Genomic DNA, 19,654 nt, shown 5'->3' with positions numbered 1-19,654 from the left:
TTTAAGAATACTAAAGGCTGCAGTAAGCAAGAATATTAAAAAAGTTTTAATTATAGCATTAAGCCCACACAGGCATCTGTGTATATATGTATTTGAGTGTTGACAGACAGATCTCTAACTATCCCTAAGTATAGATGAAAATTAGAAAGACCTCAAACACAAAGAACAACTGGTACTGAAATATATATTTTGACTCTTCCCACACATTTAAAGTATTTTCATACTTTCATTATCTCTAATCTTATCATGTAAGACACCTCAGTTCTCCATATCATCTTTTATACTACCACTGTTTAGTCAGAAAATATAACAAGATTTTACCAAATATAAATCCATCTTACCAAATAAATAAATAAAATAAATCCATCTTACCCAGTGCTCTTGCTACAGCCAGAAAAGGAATCTGATCAATGACTGTACTCCTTCTAACAGGTCCACTGTGAGAGAGCCGAGGTCTTTTCCAAACTACACGATTCACTCCAGACTTGTTCATCACACTAAAAAGTGGACAGAGTTCATAAGAAGTCTAAATGATTAAAATATAACCAAAACTGATATGTAAGGAATCAATACAATGATACTACATTACCATAAAATGATGTATGTTTCAAATACAAAGATATAATAAGCCAAGGTTCCTGCTATAAAAAGACAAACAAAACAGTGGAGGACTTACATGAAAGAAATTTGACTAGTGAAGGGAAAACAGAACCAACTGCAAATAATATGAAAATGAAGAGCTAGATAAAGAAAAGCACAGGATGACAAGACTCAAATAACAGGGAAGGTGAAAAAGAGACTTGATGAATGGGAAGCATTTCCATAAGATAAATTTAAAGGGTTTTGCAGTTTCTTGGGGATGAGGGAAACAAAAAGTATATCAGCTGCAATGTTTCTGACTTGAAGATTAATAGGAGCCAGGCATGATGATGACTCAGACTAATCCCTTGGAAGGTTGTTGCAAAGACTACGCCTACTTGGACTAAAGATTCCTATATATTTCAAAGTATGAAACTAGCCCTGGAAAATAGAGAACAGCTTTATAGATATATATCTGAGAGTTACAGAATAAGAAAATCCTCCTACAATTTTGCCATAAAAACAATAAAAATCATTAGTCACCAAAGGATACCTAAAACTTTTTCCAAGACAGGGTTTCTCTGTGGCTTTGGAGCCTGTCCTGGAACTAGCTCTGTAGATTAGGCTGTACTCAACTCACTGTGATCTGTCTGCCTCTGCCTCCCGAGTGCTGGGATTAAAGGCATGTGCCACCACCACCTGGCCAACATTTTTAAGTATGGTTAATTATTTGGAGGGAAAATCAAAGTATAATAGAGATAGTTGCTCATTCTGTGCTTGGTATGACAGAATGAGATCTACTTAAAAGAAAATGTACTGCCAGGCGTTGATGGCGCACGCCTTTAATCCCAGCACTCAGGAGGCAGAGGCAGGTGGATCTCTGTGAGTTTGAGGCCAGCCTGGTCTCCAGAGCGAGTGCCAGGATAGGCTCCTAAGCTACACAGAGAAACCCTGTCTCAAAAAAAAAAAAAAAAGAAAGAAAAGAAAAGGAAAGAAAACTTACTAATTTCAAATTAAACATAGTTTCTTTGGCACATACAAACAAAAATTCTCAGAAATTTTTTAAAAGATTATCTGCATGTACACCTGCATGACTGAAGATGGTTGTGAGCCACCATGTGGATGCTGGGAATTGAACTCAGGACTTCTGGAAGAGCAGCCAGTGCTCTTAAAAGCTAAGCCATCTCTCAGCCCTCTCTGATTTTATTAAAATGCCAATAGAGGGGCTAAAAAGATGGCTGAATCTATAAAGAGTCTGCCAAGAAAACTTGAGTTCTACCCTCAGGAGCCAAATAAAATCAAAGCACGGTGATGCTGACAGCATGAGGATCCCTGGAGCTTAATGGCCAGTCAGCCAGGCCAGGCCAAAGTGACAGATCATCATTTCAAACACCAGGTAGATAAACCAGTTCCCGAGGTGTGGTGGTGTGGGTAGTGTGATGGTGTATGTGTGCCTGTAATCCCACCTACTGGGCAGAAGGATCATGACATCTGAGGGCACTTGGACAACATAATGAGAACCCATCTTCAAATAAAATTGAGGGGAGGGACCAGCAAAATGGGGAAAGAAATGAAGTGGACTGACCATTCACAAGTACATGAAACAAGACAAATATAATGAGAATGGATGCCAACACTCTGTCTTCAAGGCATCTTAAAGCCAAAATGTTCTTTCTAGAAGACTACAACTGACAAGGTGAGTCTCTGGACAGAAGCAATTCCAGTAGCTGTCTCCAATACAAATATTCTAGAAGTTGTCTTGAAATTTCATTAGCAAGGATATCATGGTCTTTGGGTGTCTGAGAAACAAGACAAATAATGCTACTCTTTACGGGGAAAAAAAAAAAATTAAAACCAAAGCAATGTTCTAAGGCACTACTTTTACTGCAATGCCCCGATGTTGTTCTATATTAAAAGGCAAATAGAGAGAACAGCCTGACATGCAGAGAGCTGACTGTGCATCAACAGAAGGCTGCAAAAACAAGAATGCTGGCCAACCGCCTAGGTCGGGACAGAGGGAAGACAGGAAATAACTTATCATAAAATGGCTCAATTTGTGCAAAAAGACACCTGCTCCCAAATGGCAAAAAGCATGTGTCCAACTGTCCAGATGGTATTTTTAAGTGAGAAGGCAAAAACCATAAACTTTTTAAAAATGCTATTAAAAAATTAAAAATATATATGTATGTGTGTGTATATATATATATATATATTTAAAAATTCAAGTTAGAAAACAAAATAGGGGCTGGAAAGGTGGCTCAGCAGTTAAGAGCACTGGCTGCTCTTCCAGAGGACCCAGGTTCAATCCCCAGCACCCATATGACAGCTCACAAATGTCTATAATTCCAGTTCCAGGGATCTGATACCTTTACACCAATGCACATAAAAGTTAAATAAATTATTAAAAACAAATAAATATAATCTTGAGAAGTATTTTCTTAAAAAAAAAGGAATCAGGAATCAGGCCCACAAATATTAAAAATGTGTAGTAAGAGACTAGTGAGGGGGGCTGGAGAGATGGCTCAGAGGTTAAGAGCACTGACTGCTCTTCCAGAGGTCCTGAGTTCAATTCCCAGCAACCACATGATGGCTCACAACCATCCGTTATGAGATCTGGTGTGCAGATATACATGGAAGCAGAATGTTGTATACATAATAAATAAATAAAATCTTTAAAAAAAGAGAGAGAGAGAGAGAGAGAGAGAGAGAGAGAGAGAGAGAGAGAAAGAGAGAGAGAGAGACTAGTGAGGCTGGAGAGCATTAGCTGCTCTTCCAGACCTCCAGAGTTCAATTCCCAGCAAACACATTATGGCTCACAACCATCTATAATGAGATCTGGTGCCCTCCTTCTGGTGTGTAGGCACACATGCAGGCACAACACTATATACATAATAAACACATCTTAAAAAGAGAGAGAGAGAGAGATTATTGACAATGCTGGGCATGATGGCACATGCCTTTAATCACAGCACTTGGGAGGCAGGGCAGGCAGATCTATCTCTGTGAGTTCCAGGACAGCCAGGGCTACACAGAGAAACCCTGTCTTGAAAAAAAACAAACAAAACAAAACAAACAAACAAAAAACAGAGGAAAACTAGTGACACAACTCAATGACAGAGCATCTGCCTAACATTTGCAAAAACCTGGGTCTGAGCTCCAGAAATGACAAAAAATAATGCCTCAATTAAAAAGATTATGGGGGACATGTGTGGTGGCACATGCCTTTGATCCCAACAATCAGTAAGCAGAGGTAGATAGATTTTTGTGAGATTGAGACCAACCTGATCTACATAAGTTCCAGGACATGCAGGGCTACAGTGAGACCTTGTCTCAAAACAAATAAATAAATAAAAACAAAAGCAAACAAATAAACAAAAATTATTGAGGCTAAAGAAATGGCTCAGCGGTTAAGAACATTGGCTGCTCTTACAGAAGACCCAGGTTCAAGCCTCTTCCAGATATACTGGGTTCAATTCCCAGCAACCACTTGGCAGCTCACAAATACCTGTAACTCCAAGATCTGACACCCTCACACAGATACACATGCAGGAAAACATCAATGTAAATAAAATAAGAATAATTAAAAATCAAATTTAAAAAAATAAGGACTGGGGATACAACCCAGTAGTAGAGTGCTTGCTTAGCATGCATGAAACATTATGCACAGACACACAAACACACTGACACACACACTGACACACAGACACACACAGACACAGACACACACAGACACACACACACAGAGACACACACGGGGGGGGGGGGGGACAGATTGCAATACTAGAAAGACAAAACAAACAAACATAAAAAAGACCCAAGTATATGTACAACTATCTCTGATAAGATTAAATAAACTAAGCCAGGCAGTGGTGGTGCATGCCTTTGATCTTAGCACTCAGGAGGCAGAGGCAGGCAGATTTCTGTGAGTTTGAGGCCAACCAGGTCTACAAAGAGAAACCCTGTCTCCAAAAAGCCAAAAACAAACAAACAAAAAAATTAAATAGACAATAGCCTGAAAGCAGATTCATGTAAGGCTGCAGGTTATAGAACAAAAATAATAAAAGTATCCAAGACAGCAATTTCAAGGACAAAGGAAACCTTGAAGGCAATCTTTAGGATTCCCAGGAATCTAGCCACAGAAATGACAACTCAGGAGCTTTTTTGACACAGGGTTTTGCTATGTGGCCTTAGCTGGTCAGGAACTTGCTTTGTAGACAAGGCTGGCCTCCAACCTGCAGCAGTCTCCCTGCTTCTATCCAAATACAGGGGTTACAGGCATATGCCACCATGCTTGGCTTAATAGCTAAGTTTTAAATAAACAAGGCCACACAGTCTACTTTAGATGGGAGTGGGGGGGGGGGCTGCTTATTTGTTTGAGACAAGGTCTCACTGAGTAATTCAGGCCTGTCTAAAATTTAGTTCATAACTTGTGCTGGCCACCAACTCATGGCAATACTGCTTTACCCTCTAGAATAATGGAATAGCAGGCATCAGCCCCAACACCAAACACAGGGAAGTTTCAGATGTCCCAGGAATCCGCATCTTCTAACTACAGGACTAGAGTGCTGGTTCAGCATTGAAGAGCACTTACTACTCTTACAGAGGACCCAAGTTCAGTTCCCAGCAGCCTCACTGTTAGCTCACACCACCTCTAACTCCAGGTCTAGGGGATCCAATGTCCTCTTCTGGACTCCATGGTCACCTGCACATATGTGGCATACAATCAAAATATACACATGAAATAAAATGAAGACCCTAACTACCTGGTCTGTACACAAGTTAAAATGAAAACACTTGTTGGAAGCCACAGGTGTTATTTGCAAATAGAAAGTATTGTCTCTAGCCAAAAGAAGCTTCATCCAAGGGTCATTTTACAATAAGTAATGACACCATACTACAGAGCTGACATTTATCTTAACCAGAAAAAGTACAAGGAGATAATAAACTCAAGGCCATCTTTCCACAAAATAAGAGGCCAATAAGATCTGTGTAATTTGGGGGCTGGAGAGACGGCTCAGAGGTTAAGAGCACTGACTGTTCTTCCAGAGGTCCTGAGTTCAATTCCCAGCAACCCGTGGTGGCTCACAACCACCTTAAATGAGATCTGGTACCCTTTGCTGGCATACAGGCAGAAAAATATACAAAATAAATTAAAAAAAAAAAGATCTGTGTAATTGTCCAACTAGTTTACTAGCTGCCATCTGAAAAAAATTTAACCTGTGTCTCTACTTCATTGCTTAGATTTTTGAAATTCCAGTTTAAAATTAAAATTTAAAAAAGTAAAACTATGTGCACATTAACAAAGTGTTTCTCAAAATATGATCTGGCAATTCCTCAGGAAATGCCAAAGCTTTCTGAGCATGTGTAAAAGGTTAGCTAATCTTTTCATTTAGCTCGCATTTTCATCATAATGAGAAGGTCATGTGTCTACAGGTAGTTTTCAGCAGAGCAATAACTAGCTATGCTACAGAACCCCAGGAATAAGTAGCTAAATGATGAATTCATGTATTACAAAATCTTGTATGCGGCTTCTACAAGTTCTAAATGTATAATATTCTGGAAAAAGCACAACTATGACCGTGAGCAGGTCAGTGGTTGCCACGGGAAAGGGAATGGGTTCTGAATAGGCAGAGAAAGAATAGTTAATATTTGTTTTGATCTTTGAAAAAGTATCTCTATTATGTAGATCAGGCTAGATTGGAACTTGCTATGTGGCCCAAGATGGCCTCAAATAGGCACACACCCTCGTAGTTGCTGATGGATAATAAAACTACTTCCCAGGTAATAAAGTTTCTCTCTCCTGGGCTTGGTGGCACACACTTTTAATCCCAGTACTTGGAAGGCAGAGGTAGGAGGACCTTTGAGTTTGAGGCCAACCTGGTCCACATTGTCTCAAAGGAAATTAAGTTTTGAGAGGAGAGACAGGAGAGCGTGAGAGAGAGAGAAAGAGGGAGAGAGAGAGAGCAGCTACTGCAACCAAGGTAGCATTCTATGACAGAGTAAAAGAAGATATAACCCTAGCTACCACCTACTAAACACTGCAGAGACCTGCAAAAATGGAAAACAATGCCATTCCTGTTACTTGGTGTTTTATCTCACTATACTTATGTACAAGCCACAAGAGACTTAAAAAGGAGAGTATTTAAAAAAAAAAATCCAGGATTATGATAAAGTAAACTGTAAAAACAGTATCTGCAAAGCGCATGGCATAGATTAGCTGTTCTGCTAATCTAATTAATATAAATGTCATATGTCAGCAGTGACTCAGGAAAATCACAAGTTCCAGGTCAGGCTCCACTATGTAAGATTCTATTTCAAAAAATAAAATAAAGAGGGAAAGAAAGAAAGGATATGGGTATAATCCCAGCATTGAGGAGACTAAAGCAGAGGATCACAAGTTGTAGACCAGCCTGTGCTACACAGTGAGTTAATGTCAGGCTGGCCTATATAACAAAACCTTGTCTCAATTAAAAGGGAGTGCTGGGGGAAGTAGAAAGACAAGACAGAAAGTACACAGCTAACTAAACAAAACCAAAATAAGACAAAACAAATGATTACCTTCCACCAAGTCCTTCGATTCTTTCTCTTTCCTTGGGAAGTTCTGGCTTATGATCTTGTGTCACCTCCACGGCTCTGACAAAATCATCCTTTGGGTCATCCTGAATTCCAAGGACCACCCCAGAGTCACCTACATGAGCTACATACATCTTCATGCCCCGTATGATAACCACACTGGCAGTTGTCCCAGATGTGCTAGGAAGACCTGTCATAGTCTTTGGCCATTCTGCTGTAATAAGAAAGAAAATATTTTATATTTTACTTCTCCAGGTATATACATAAGCACAGTTATTAGAATATAACAAGCAATATATCCTGAATTAGCATTAGTAATAACTACCAGTAACAAAATGAAAAGATAATTCACAGAATGAAAAACTCTATATAAAATGTTCCTACAACTCGCAGGGCGTTGATGGCGCACGCCTTTAATCCCAGCACTTGGGAGGCAGAGGCAGGCGGATCTCTGTGAGTTCGAGACCAGCCTGGTCTACAAGAGCTAGTTCCAGGACAGCCTCCAAAGCCACAGAGAAACCCTGTCTCGAAAAACCAAAAAAAAAAAAAAAAAAAAATGTTTCTACAACTCACATCAGTCAGACAGGCCACCTAAAGGAAAAAAGTACAATATGCCTAAATAGGCCTTGAACCAAAGAGAAAAATCTGACAAAAAACATGCAAAGGTATTCATTGTTTTTTCTTCAGTTATCTTGTAAATAATTAAAAAAAAAAAAAACACAAGCTACCACTACATGAGTACCAATCTGCTTAAAATATGACATAGCAAATGTGGTTAGAAATGCTGAGCAACACAAACTGTAATCAACCACTGATGAAAGTATGAATGTAAATGGGCATACTGCAGGAACATTTGGGTATCATGTATGAGAGGTGAAGACAGGCATATTCTTCAACCACCCCCTAGGTTACTGCAGAAATACAAATAGAAACAAATGGCCAAAGCAACACTATTCATGAAGACTAAAAATAAACCTCAATCCTAATGTCCTCCTAACCATATACAAAGCACAAGAACCCTATAAAGGCATGAGGTAAAAGAAGGTATACAGTGTTGAGTTTCTGCAATATATATTGCATTCAACAGACTTAGTGAAACGACTAAGAAAAAAAAAAAAAAAAAAAAACAAGCAGCACAGAACTAAAGTTGAAGTGATGGTTACGCCTTGGAAGTAGATACAAATATGAAGCTACAGTGGCAGAAAACTAATCCCAACTACTAGGGAGGCTGAAGCAGAAAGATCAACATTGCAAGGCTTGCATGTGCAACAGATGCAAGTCAAGGCAAGCCTGGGCAACTTCATGAAACCTTCTCAAGATAGGAGAACTTACCTAACATGCACTAACTTCTAGATTCAATACCCAGCCACGTGTACAAACACATGGGCATAAAGGTACATCTATAATACAGGCAATGTTCTCTTCCCTAACTGGACAGTATATTTATTCATTACTGACATTCTGTTGACCTTCAGCGGCACACATGTTGTCACAACACTGGGGAGGTAGAAGCAGAAGAGCTGATTTCAAGAGTAGCCTGGTCTACATATCATATTCTAAGCTGACCAGGGCTACATAGTCTGTGCCTCAAAAATACCAAGCAAACAACAACAAAAGATAAAATCAGAAAAACAAAAATTTACTGAAGACATACCAGTAACTGAGTCATGTGCAAAACCCACCTAAAATAAAGTAGTATTATTTGTTTGTTTTGTTGTTATTTTCAAGACAGGATTTCTCTGTAGCTTTGGAGCCTGTCCTGGAACTCACTCTGTAGACCAGGCTGGCCTCACAGAGATTTGCCTGCCTCTGCCTTCCAAGTGCTGGGATTAAAGGCATGCAACACCATGGCCTGGCTTAAATCACATTTCTGAACCTGACATGAAGGTATACACCTATAATATCAGTATTAGGAAGTAGAAGAAAAAAGATCAAGAGTTCAAAGTCATCCTCAGCTACATACAGAATTCCAAGGTAGCCTGAGCTACATACACTATGATTCAAAAAATAAAATTTACAGTCAGGCATAGTGCTATGTGCCTTTAACCTGGAAGGCAAAAGCAAGTGGAACTCCAGTCTACATAGTAAGTACCAGGACAACAGGGCTGAGTAGAGACCATATCTTCAAAAAATGGAAGAGAAAAAAATTTTTTACAAACATGGCTTAGTGAGCAAAGGCACCTGCTCCCAAGCCTCTGGAATACTCGTGGCCCTCTGAACTTCACATGCATCCACACACATATACAAAATAAACACAGGATAAATGGAAAAAAAAAAAAAACACGATTTTGGTCAAAAGAAAATTGTACAAATAGATATAGTACAGTGGACACTGATACAATACTCTTATGCAAAGTCAGAACATAAGAGAGGCTCGGATTCAAAAAAAGAGCCTAGAATATCCTCCTAGCTCTTGCAACATTAGGAAGTCTATTACGGGGAGAACAGACCATATATAGGCCTTTGGGACATGATGACAATAATACTCTCCTCCAGAACACACTGAAAGCAATTATCACAAGTCTCTAAAAATCACAGAAACTGGTACAGATAGTAAAATACAAGAGGAGCAGAACTGATGATCATAAATATCCATATACAGTTTATTCATTGCAACAATCTGAGAGATAGCCAAGCATGGCAGCCTAAGTCTGTAACCCCAGCACCTGGAAGTCTGAGGCAGGAATACTGCCAAGTGAGCTCAAGGCTAGCCTGAAATACACAGTGAATTCCAGGACAGCCTGAAATACACAGTGAATTCCAGGACAGTCCAAATACTTGTCTCAAATAAGTCTCAGAACCCTTGAAAAATGACACAATAAGAAATCAAATGATGATTAGAAAACGAAATGAGGCTGCAACTTCAAATTCATGTTTTTTACTGAAATAAATATAGCCTATTACAACAAAACTGCCCTAGAATCTGGGCAAGTCCCCAGGCTTTTGACCTTTCTGAGATCTGTTTCTTCAGTTCTGTATATTCCTTTCAGTTCTGACAAAAAGTCAACTTATTTTCTTGAACTAAGAGCAAGTAAATACTTATAGTACCTAATTCCTACAAACAAGATTCTCATTCTTCATCAATCTTTTTTTTTTTTTTTTTTTGAGACAGGATTTCTTTGTGTAGACACGGCTGTCCTAGAACTTGCTTTATAGACCAGGCTGCACTCTAACCCACAGAGATCTGCCTGACTCTGCCCCAAGTGCTGGGATTAAAGACAGCCCATCAATCTTAAACTGGTTTCTTAAGACTGCATAATTAATTATTTCATTTCATTTTGAGACAGGGTGTCACTCTGTACCCCAGTTGGCTCAAACTTGCAGTAGCCCTTGTGCTGGGGTTACAGGCATCACCAGCATACCCACCCACAGAGTGAGACTCTATCTAAAAGAAATAAATTCATAGGCTTCAAAGCTACACAGAGAAACCCTGTCTCGAAAAACCAAAAAATAAAAAATAAAAAAATAAAAATAAAAATAAAATTCATTAAAAAAAATTTAAACTGCTGCTGTTTGATAATTTAGGAAGTGTCTGTCAGGTTTTCCATTGTAGTCTTTTTCCTTTGGAATTAAGTATTTGGGGAGAAGAAACATAAGATGATGAAAATAGACTTTTAGTGAATTGTTATCTCCCTGAAACCTATGAATTTGGCATTATTTGGAAAGGGGTCTTTGCAGATGTAAGCAGGTTAAGAATCTTAAAAAGAGGGCTGGAGAGATGGCTCAGAATATCATTTTAAGGTGTATGGCTTTTGTTTGGTCCCTCAAGTACTTAAGAAAGCAGGCTGAGCAAGCCAGGAGAGCAGCACTCCTCCAAGGCTACTGCTCTGACTTCCCTCCGTGAAGGGCCATGGCCTGGAAGCATAAGCTCAAATAGACCCCTTTCTCCCCAAGTTGCCTTTGGTCACAGTGTTTTATCATAGCAATAAAAGGCTAAAAGGGCATGTGAAGAACTAGCACACAGCCAGAGCATGGGACCCAGGGCATCCAGATAGGGGCAGGGGAAGTGGGTGGGATTAAACCCACACTGGCAGTGACGTATTCAGTTTTCTGCATAAAGAATGGAATCAGGGGCTGGAGAGATGGCTCAAAGGTTAAGAGCACCGACTGCTCTTCCAGATGTCCGGAGTTCAATTCTCAGCAACCACATGGTGGCTCACAACCATCTGTAATGGAATCTGGTGCCCTCTTCTGGTGTGCAGATATACATGGAATCAGAATGTTGTATACATAATAAATAAATAAAATCTTAAAAAAAAAAAAAAATCTTAAAAAGAGATCATCCTGGATTAGAGTGAGCACTAATTCAAAAAAGTGTTCTCAGAAGAGAAAGAGAAGACAATTCAGAGAAGGAAATACAAAACCTAGATAGAGGCTGAGACAGAGATAACTCCGCCTTTCAAGCCAAGAAAGGCAAAAGACCACTGGCAGCAACCAGAAGGGGCATAGAACAGATTCTCCATAAGGAACCCACTCTCATGACTCCTTGACTTTTCAATTTTTGGCATCCAAAAGTTTCCATTGTTTCAAGCCTCTCAGTTACTGGTTATCTGATACAGCATTCCTAGGGAGCTAACATAGTTTGTTCCATATTTTCACTGATTAGCTTTGGTTTTTTTTTTTTTTACATTTATTTATTTACTTACTATTTATTTATTTATTTGGTGGGCAGGAGGAGATGTGAGCCATGGCTTACAGGTGGTGTGAAGACAACCTGAGGGAGTCAGTTCTCATTCCATTAAGTGTGTTTCTAGGGGTCAAACTCAGGTAATTGGGTTTTCCAGAAAGTGCCTCTATCCAGAGTCACCTCGCTGGCCCAATGCACAATCAGTTTGTATATCCAAGTGTATATATACATACACATGTTCAGTGAACAGGCATATATATATAGACATGTATGTGGAGGCCCGGACTGGTCCTGAACAGCTAGGAAGCTGCCATTAACACCTCCTGTGCTTCACTCCCCAACAGAGTGAGCCTGTTACACAGGTACGGGTGCTTTCCGCCAACCCTGACAACCTGAACTTTATCTTCAGGACTCACACAGTGGAACAAGAACCCATTCTTACAAATTGTCCTCTCACCTACACCCCCCACACCTAATAATTAAAGTAATAAGTTGATCCATGTGTTTGTTAAAAATATAAAGAAGTCTAATCCCAGCACTTGGGAGGCAGAGGCAGGCAGATCTCTGAGTTTGAGGCCAGCCTGGTCTACAGAGCTGGACAGAAATTCAGCTAACTTCAACTGACTGCTGAGCAGCTACTTTGTGTGCTACATGGGTAACCCTAAGAATTTTCATTGTGAGTAAGGCAGACAAAAACCTCAAGATTCAGCAAGAGGCAGACGTTCGGACATGCTGTTCTCTCAGTGGTCTATGGGATCTTTAGAGCAGTTCCTCAAAATCATTCTAAGAGCTCACTTGTCCCTTGGGCTGTGCAAAAGCAATACTTGGTAAAACTTTAAGTGCCTTGGCAGTGGTCATGACAGAAGCCTCAGAGTGAGCTAGCTGTCACTGTATTCTCCACAGCTATACACTTAGAGTTGGGTTGGGGGAAGGGCTTGGTAAGGCATACCTGTAAACCTGGCACTCAAGAGCCTGAAGTAACAGGATTAAAATTTCACAACCAAGGGCCTGGGAAGACAGGTCGGTTGGTGAAGTGCTTGCAGAACCCACATAAAAAGTCGGGTGTGCTAAGAGCTTGTGATCCCAGCCTTAGGGAGACAGAAAAAGATACCCAGGGTCACTGGCCAGACTGCTTAGCCTACTTAATGAGTGCTCGGTAGAGACCATGTCTTTAAAAACAAACAAAACAAAACAAAACAAACAAACAAAAAAAAAAAAAAAAAAAAACAGCAGACAGTACACCTGAGGAATGATATCTAACCCACACATGCACATAAACTTCAAAGGCAGCCTGGTAACATACTGTAGCCTCCCAACATTTGGGAAGTGAAAGCAGGAAGATCAGAAATTCATGTGCAGTAAATTCAAGAGAATTCCCTGAACTATTTGAAACCATGGGGGGAGGGGAATGAGTAGGCTCAATGTGATGGTACACGGCTGAAATCACAGCACCCCAAAGTCGAAGAAAGGAAGACCATGGCCCCTGGGCTGTGTGACAGTGTGACAGTTAAGATCCTATCAGATCTTTGAGTTTGAGGTCAGCCTGGTCTACAGAGTGAGTTCCAGAACAGCAAGGGCTATGCAGAGAAATCCTGTCTGGAAAAACAAAACAAAACAAAAAATATCCTATCAGAAAACAGAAGGCTTGGTCATTTGACATATATTGTCTTCAAAACAAAATGAGTTTTCGTTCAAGAATAATAGGCTGGTGCATGAAAAATTTCTAATTGTTCAGAAGACTCAGTTTGGGAACATGCATATCCAGCAGGAGTGGCCTTCATCTTCCCAAGAAAATCTTTTCTACTGGCATCAATGAAGAGTAGTCAACTTAATTTTTATGTTATATACTGAAATACATCAATATTCAGAAGATATTAACTCACTGTGTTATTATTTTCCAAATGAATGATACACCATGTCAAAACTCACACATGAGTACAAGACTGATTCAAAGCGCAGGAAGAGGAAGCTGGGGCTGAGAACTCAATAGCAGACTTCCCTAACATATGCAAGATAAGGGTAATGGAAAAAAATTTTGAATAGGCAGATGATCTCCAGGGGTTATTGCATACTGAGGAGCTATAAACAAGAGGCAGATGCTGAGAGGTGGAGTCATTCTTTCTTTTGGAGTAACTTCCTCAAAACCCTCCCATGTACACACACACCCTCATTCAAATTCATGGAATAAGGATTTTAATGTATGACTATAAAATTTTCATTAATGAGATTTCAGATCACAATTCAACTAACTTTAAGATACAACCACTTGCTAAGTAGGATTTTTGTCGACACAGATGTAGCCCACATAAACAACAGCTCTTGGGTCATTAATAACAGTACAGGAGTCTGGGGTAACAGCTCAGTGGCAGTGCCAGGATGTAACATGTGAGGTTCCGAGTTCAATCCCCAGCACCAAAAATAAATGTCTAAAAAGCAAAATATTTGAGAACTGCTGCTAACTCAATGAGCACCAACAGAAATAAGAATGCTCAATTCTAAAAGAAACTGGTGTCACATAAGAAAACACTGTCTTAAAATCTATAAAATCCGCCAGGCGTTGGTGGCGCATGCCTTTAATCCCAGCACTGGGGAGGCAGAGGTAGGCAGATCTCTGTGAGTTCAAGGCCAGCCTGGTCTCCAGAGCCAATGCCAGGATAAAAGCTACACAGAGAAACCCTGTCTCAAAAAACCAAAAAAGAATCTGTATAATCCATATATTTTTGGTTTGAGGGCAGCAGTAAGCCAAAAATTGAAAACTTTCTTATATTTATTTTATGTGTGTGAGTTTTGCTTTCATGAGCATATGTGCATCATATGTGTGCCTGGTGTTCAGGAAGGTCAGAAGATTTTGTTGAATCCCCTGGAAAGGGTGTTACAGATGGCTGCAAGCAGCCATGTGGGTGCTGGGCACAGAACCCAGGTCTTCTGAAAAAGCAACAAGTACTTTTAACTACTGAGCCATCTCTGTAGTTGCCCCAACCCCTTTAATATATGTGTGTGCCTGTGTATTTGTTTTGTTTTTTAGAAAAGGTCTCATTATATTGCCTTGGCTGTCCTGGAACTTGTTATGTAGACCAGGCTGGCCTTGAACTCATAGATCCACCTGTCTCTGCCTCCCAGTTGCTAGCATTAAAGGCATTTGCCATCATGCCAAATGAAAATGAAATTGTTTTGTTTTGTTTTGTTTTTCAAGACAGGGTTTCTATGTGTAACAGTTCTGGCTGTACTGGAACTCACTGTGTGGATCAGACTGGACTCAGACTCATTGAGATCTACCTACCTCTGCCTCCAGAATTCTGGAACTAAAGGCATGCACCACACCACATTGATTAACCTGTACTTCTTATGTCAAGATTCTAATTTACTCAAAATACTTAAGTTTCAAAACTTAAATTTAAAAAAGAATATTAAGTATTTTGAGTAAATTAGAATCTTGACATAAGAAGTACAGGTAAATGACATTTACTGTTCTTTCAGAAGACCCATGTTCAAGTCCCAGAACCCACTTCAGGTATCTCATAACCATCTGCTTGTAACCTCAGCTCCAGGGAGAGCTAATTTTTTTCCAGGCATCTGCACCCACATGCATGTATCTACACACATACACATAATTTTAAAATAGAAATTTTTTGAAGTGTGTATATGTAATAAAAAAAATGCATTCACAATTGCCAGCATAGTCTCTGCTTTTTTAAAGGGATACTCAGGGACCACAGAGACAGAGCTTATGCTTATGTGAGAGAGCCTGCATTAAATTCAACACCAGCACACACACAAAATAAAATAAAATAAAATAAAATAAAGCCAAATCTAGAGCTCAAACTTTTTCCTTTCTTTGAGGCAGTTCATTTTATTGTCTTGGTCCTGAACTTGCACTGATCCTCCTTCATCAGCCACCACACTCCAATATGAATCTTTTTTTTTTTTTAAGAGAGGGTCTCTCTACAAACCCAGGCTGTCCTGAACTCTCTATATAGAGTAGACCAGGCTGGCCTCAACTCAAGAGAGTACTGCTTACCTCTGCCTCTCAAGTACTGGGATAAAAGACATGTACCACCACACCTGGCTAAAGCTCAAATATTAAAGGCTTTGATTTTCAAAGTTAAAGCATATGGCAAATTCATGTGTCCCAAGTGTACTACAAAATAAATGGACTCCATAATAGTTCTTTGTGTCTATTCTTCATCTTATTTGTCTCGATATCTACTTTTAATTCCTCTCCAGCCAATAATATAATGTATTTCTAGAATAAACTACAGAGCTTTGAGCTCTATTCTGCACACACGAAAACAAAATAAATCCATCATAGGGGCCCCAGGGATTGGCTGGGAACCGCCTCCAAAAAGCTTAGTGGCTGGTCTTTAAGTCAATCAAATACTTGGCAAAAAGCCCAACAGATGGAAAACAGACTTTGAAACCAGCTAGTCTACACTCTATGACAATGCCTTTCTAAAAATACTGTGTATTTTACAAATCTGTAACAGCTTTCTCTATGTCGCTGTTTCTTTGATGAAAATAGAGCTATTTTCTAACGCCACTATAAACAAAGCGTTTTTAGTGGCAGGAGCATTAATTCTTTTCTGTAACAAAGATAGGCACTAAATAGCCACAGCAAAAAATAAGCAACCACAATCCTGTGTCATTTATGTTATACATATAGGTATTGTCTGCTTCACAAACATTCAAAATTTAGTTGAAACTACAATTACACCGAACTGTTAGGAATTAAACTAAGGTCCCTTTACCAAAAGCTACGCTGATGGGTATTTACATGAGTGCTTTTTACTATCAACTTCTGGAAACTGAATACAATTAGCTAAGGTAACTAACACACACATACACACACACACTCACCAAGAAGTTAACACATATTGGGGATAATTTAATGTTTAACACGTTGCACTCCTTTTTCATAAGCAATTCAAGGGACGACCCTAAAACACGATCGCAACAGAACTGCTTCCAAAAATAAGTTGCCCGTGTTACACTTCAGCCCTTCTAAATTGGCTTACACGGAGCCATCGGGGTCAATATGAAGAAGCGACACCACCGGTAGGAGGCAACCAAGAGGGACAAGCCCATCAAGAACAAAATTATGACAGATGCTAAGGGAACGCTCCAGTTCTTGCCACCTCCGGCTTCCATCACCTGGCCCACGTAGAAACGTTTCTTAAATTTATATTTTGGTTAGATTCTGGCGCCGGCTTTCAAACACTTGCTGTCACCAAAGTGAATTAGCGACGGGAGAGGGGACTGTTGCCCCTGATCCTGGGAGGGAGGCGAAAAAGCAAGGAGCGGTTGCTGGGAGACAAGCCATCCTAGCATTTCCGAGTCCACTCGGTGTGCCCAGAGCTCCAACCCTGACAGTCTTCACTCGCATCCCTTAGTGGACAGCGTCACTTGATGGATAGCGCTCTTAGTACCAGGGGAGGCCCACGCGGTCCTGATGCTATAAAAAGCCCAGAAAAAAGAGAAGAAAAGAAAAAAGAAGCGGGCGCCACACAAACCCGGGAACTTACCCAGTTTCTTCCACATGGCGAGGTGACAGGCGAGGAAGCCTTTGCGGATGGCAGCGCACACCTTGGCGGGCTCGGACGAGGTGAAACCCTTCTGCTTCTTGATAAAACCCCACAAGTGCTCCCGGGCAAACTGTGCCGCCTCCCGCCCGCCGTGACCGTCGCACACGGCAAAGAAGGCCACCGAGGAGCGGCGGCGACAGCAGCGGCCAGCGGGTGGCGAGGCCGCGGCGTCCAGGGCAGGGTCGCGGGCCGCCGCCGGGCCTTTTCCCGATGGCCCAACGCCGGCAAGAGCGGGGCTCGCCGGCTGCCCGAGCGCCCGATTCGGTACCGGCGCCGGCTTGTCCTCCGCAGTCAGCTCCGGCTCCACCACAATCTGAGTTACGTCCTCCATGTACTTCCTCCCGCCCTGGTCAGAGAAGACGCTCACTCCCAGCGAGTACAGCCCCGCCATGGCCGGCTGCCCGGGATCCCGCCGTTCCCACGCAGCCCGCCGAATTCTGAGGCGGGAGACACACTCGCCGCTCGCCGGCCAACTATTGTTTATCTTCGACGCCGCGGAGAGCGAGGAGGGGGCGGTCCCCGAGGTGGGGGGGGCGCGCGATGTCGGGACTTGTCCGCGAGAGCTGGGCCGGTCGAGTCGCCGGCGAGAGGAGCCGAGCTGCTGCGCCTGCGCACTGCACTCGCTCCCCGCCCGCCCGCGCCCATCGCACAAATCAGGCGTTCTCTAACCCCCCTGTGACGTCACTCGGTTCGCTGGGACAGACCAATCAGGAGTCGAGGGGAGCGAGTTCGCTCCCCCCGCCTTCCCGCCCACCCCCGGGTCTCTTTGCAACCGCTGGTCTTGCTCCGCCCGCCGCCTGCGCCAGCCCGCGCTGAGCCGGGTTTGTTTTCCCCTGCCTGGAGCTTCTGCGCCCTGGGGGGGGGGGGGTTCCGCAGTTTCTGAGCCGCAAACGCCTTAATCTGTCGCCTTTTTTTCCTCCCTCGACCCCTTGGGTGAGACTTCGGGTTTTTCCCCTTTGGTCCTCTCAGAGCAAGCTCTGCAGGTTCCAGCCTCCTGCGATTGTGGAAAATCTGAAGAAAGCTAGGGTGGACTTAACCTTTCACTCCTTGAGCGAAATGGCGCGAAAATGTCCTTCAAAGGCTGTGAACTGCCTTGGGTGGGACGTGTCCGGCTGGGAGTTAAAGGAGGCTGTCCGGGTTAAGTTAAGAAAACTTGGAATTTTCCACTGCCAGTTGCGCAGTCCGGTTTTCCACGATAACGGTTGTGGCAGAGTCCTACCGGCGAATTTAATTCCCAATGATTCTTTCTAGTACTTTTTTAAAAATATTTTTGCATATTTTTCCTCTTCTCAGCCTTGTCAATACTTTTTCGAACTAGTCCTGAGTAAATCTATTACTGCAGTATTCTAAGATACCATTTGGAAAAAGAGCCTACGACAAACAGGATCTCCGTGCCCTAAGGACGCGGTTATTCTCCTCTGTTGGCCCAGTAGTGTACAGTCCGAGCAACAAAACGCGGGCACTTTATTTCCACGGAATTAAAATAATCCCCCAAATGACTATTTTAGTATTTTCTTAGTACCGTATTTTTTTTTGAAGGGATCAATTTAAAGTTTACTTGTTCCTATATGCTCTTTTCCGTACAACCTTTGAGATATCACATGGAATAGTAACAAAGGAGTGGTGGAACGGTTTATACAGCAGCCCAAGAAATATAAATACAAAGAAAAGAATTTTTTTCACGGTCCTTCCTTGCAAAATGGTGTTACAACAATCCCTGCATCTATCAAACTTTTTAAAAGATTTATTTTCATTTTCACTTTAGATTTATTTCATTCTCATTACGTGTGTAGCGCTATGTGCAGTTATGCAGAGGCTGAGGCTCTGATCCTCCTAGAACTGGAGTTACAGGTGGTTGTGAGCCACCTATGGGACTGCTCCGAACCAAACTCCAGTCCTTTACAAAAAGCAGTATAGACTCCTAAATGCTGAGCCATCTCTCTAGTCCCCTGATACAGCATTCTGAAATAACTTTGCCTTAACTTTTTTTTTTTTTTTTTTTTTTTTTTTTTGAGACAGGGTCTCATAGCGTAGTACTGGCTAGCCTGGAACTACTAGCCCTGGTAGGTTTCAAACTCACAAACTCACAGAGCCCAGCCTCTACTGAGAATAAAGGGGTGAGACACACCCTAATTATATTTGAGCAATTTTTCACAAGGGTTATAAAGCCGGGAACCAGGAAGACACTCAGCCAGTAAAGGTGCCTGGTGACAAGCCTGACAACCTGAGTCCAGTCCCCAGAACCCCATAGTAGAAGGAGAGAACAACACACAAAAGTTGTCCTCTGACATTCAGA

The 19,654-nt window shown here is 41.5% G+C and overlaps 1 protein-coding gene across 1 annotated transcript in view; it reads right to left on the bottom strand.

Moving 5' to 3' along the window:
- Ppm1d (protein phosphatase, Mg2+/Mn2+ dependent 1D) overlaps positions 1-17,955 on the bottom strand; it is a 35,276-nt gene extending 17,321 nt beyond the window's left edge. Inside the window, exons 1-3 of the mRNA XM_027426390.2 lie at positions 17,299-17,955; positions 7,138-7,366; positions 373-497 (exon numbers count right to left, since the gene is read on the bottom strand). Coding sequence (XP_027282191.1) covers positions 373-497; positions 7,138-7,366; positions 17,299-17,749 — 805 coding nt within the window. The 5' untranslated portion in view covers positions 17,750-17,955. The remainder of the gene's footprint in view (positions 1-372; positions 498-7,137; positions 7,367-17,298) is intronic.
- Positions 17,956-19,654: the final 1,699 nt, after the last annotated feature.

The sequence above is a fragment of the Cricetulus griseus genome, chromosome 7 (assembly GCF_003668045.3).
Source record: "Cricetulus griseus strain 17A/GY chromosome 7, alternate assembly CriGri-PICRH-1.0, whole genome shotgun sequence".
NCBI classification, from domain to species: Eukaryota; Metazoa; Chordata; class Mammalia; order Rodentia; family Cricetidae; genus Cricetulus; species Cricetulus griseus.
This window is presented reverse-complemented; position numbering and strand designations above follow the sequence as displayed.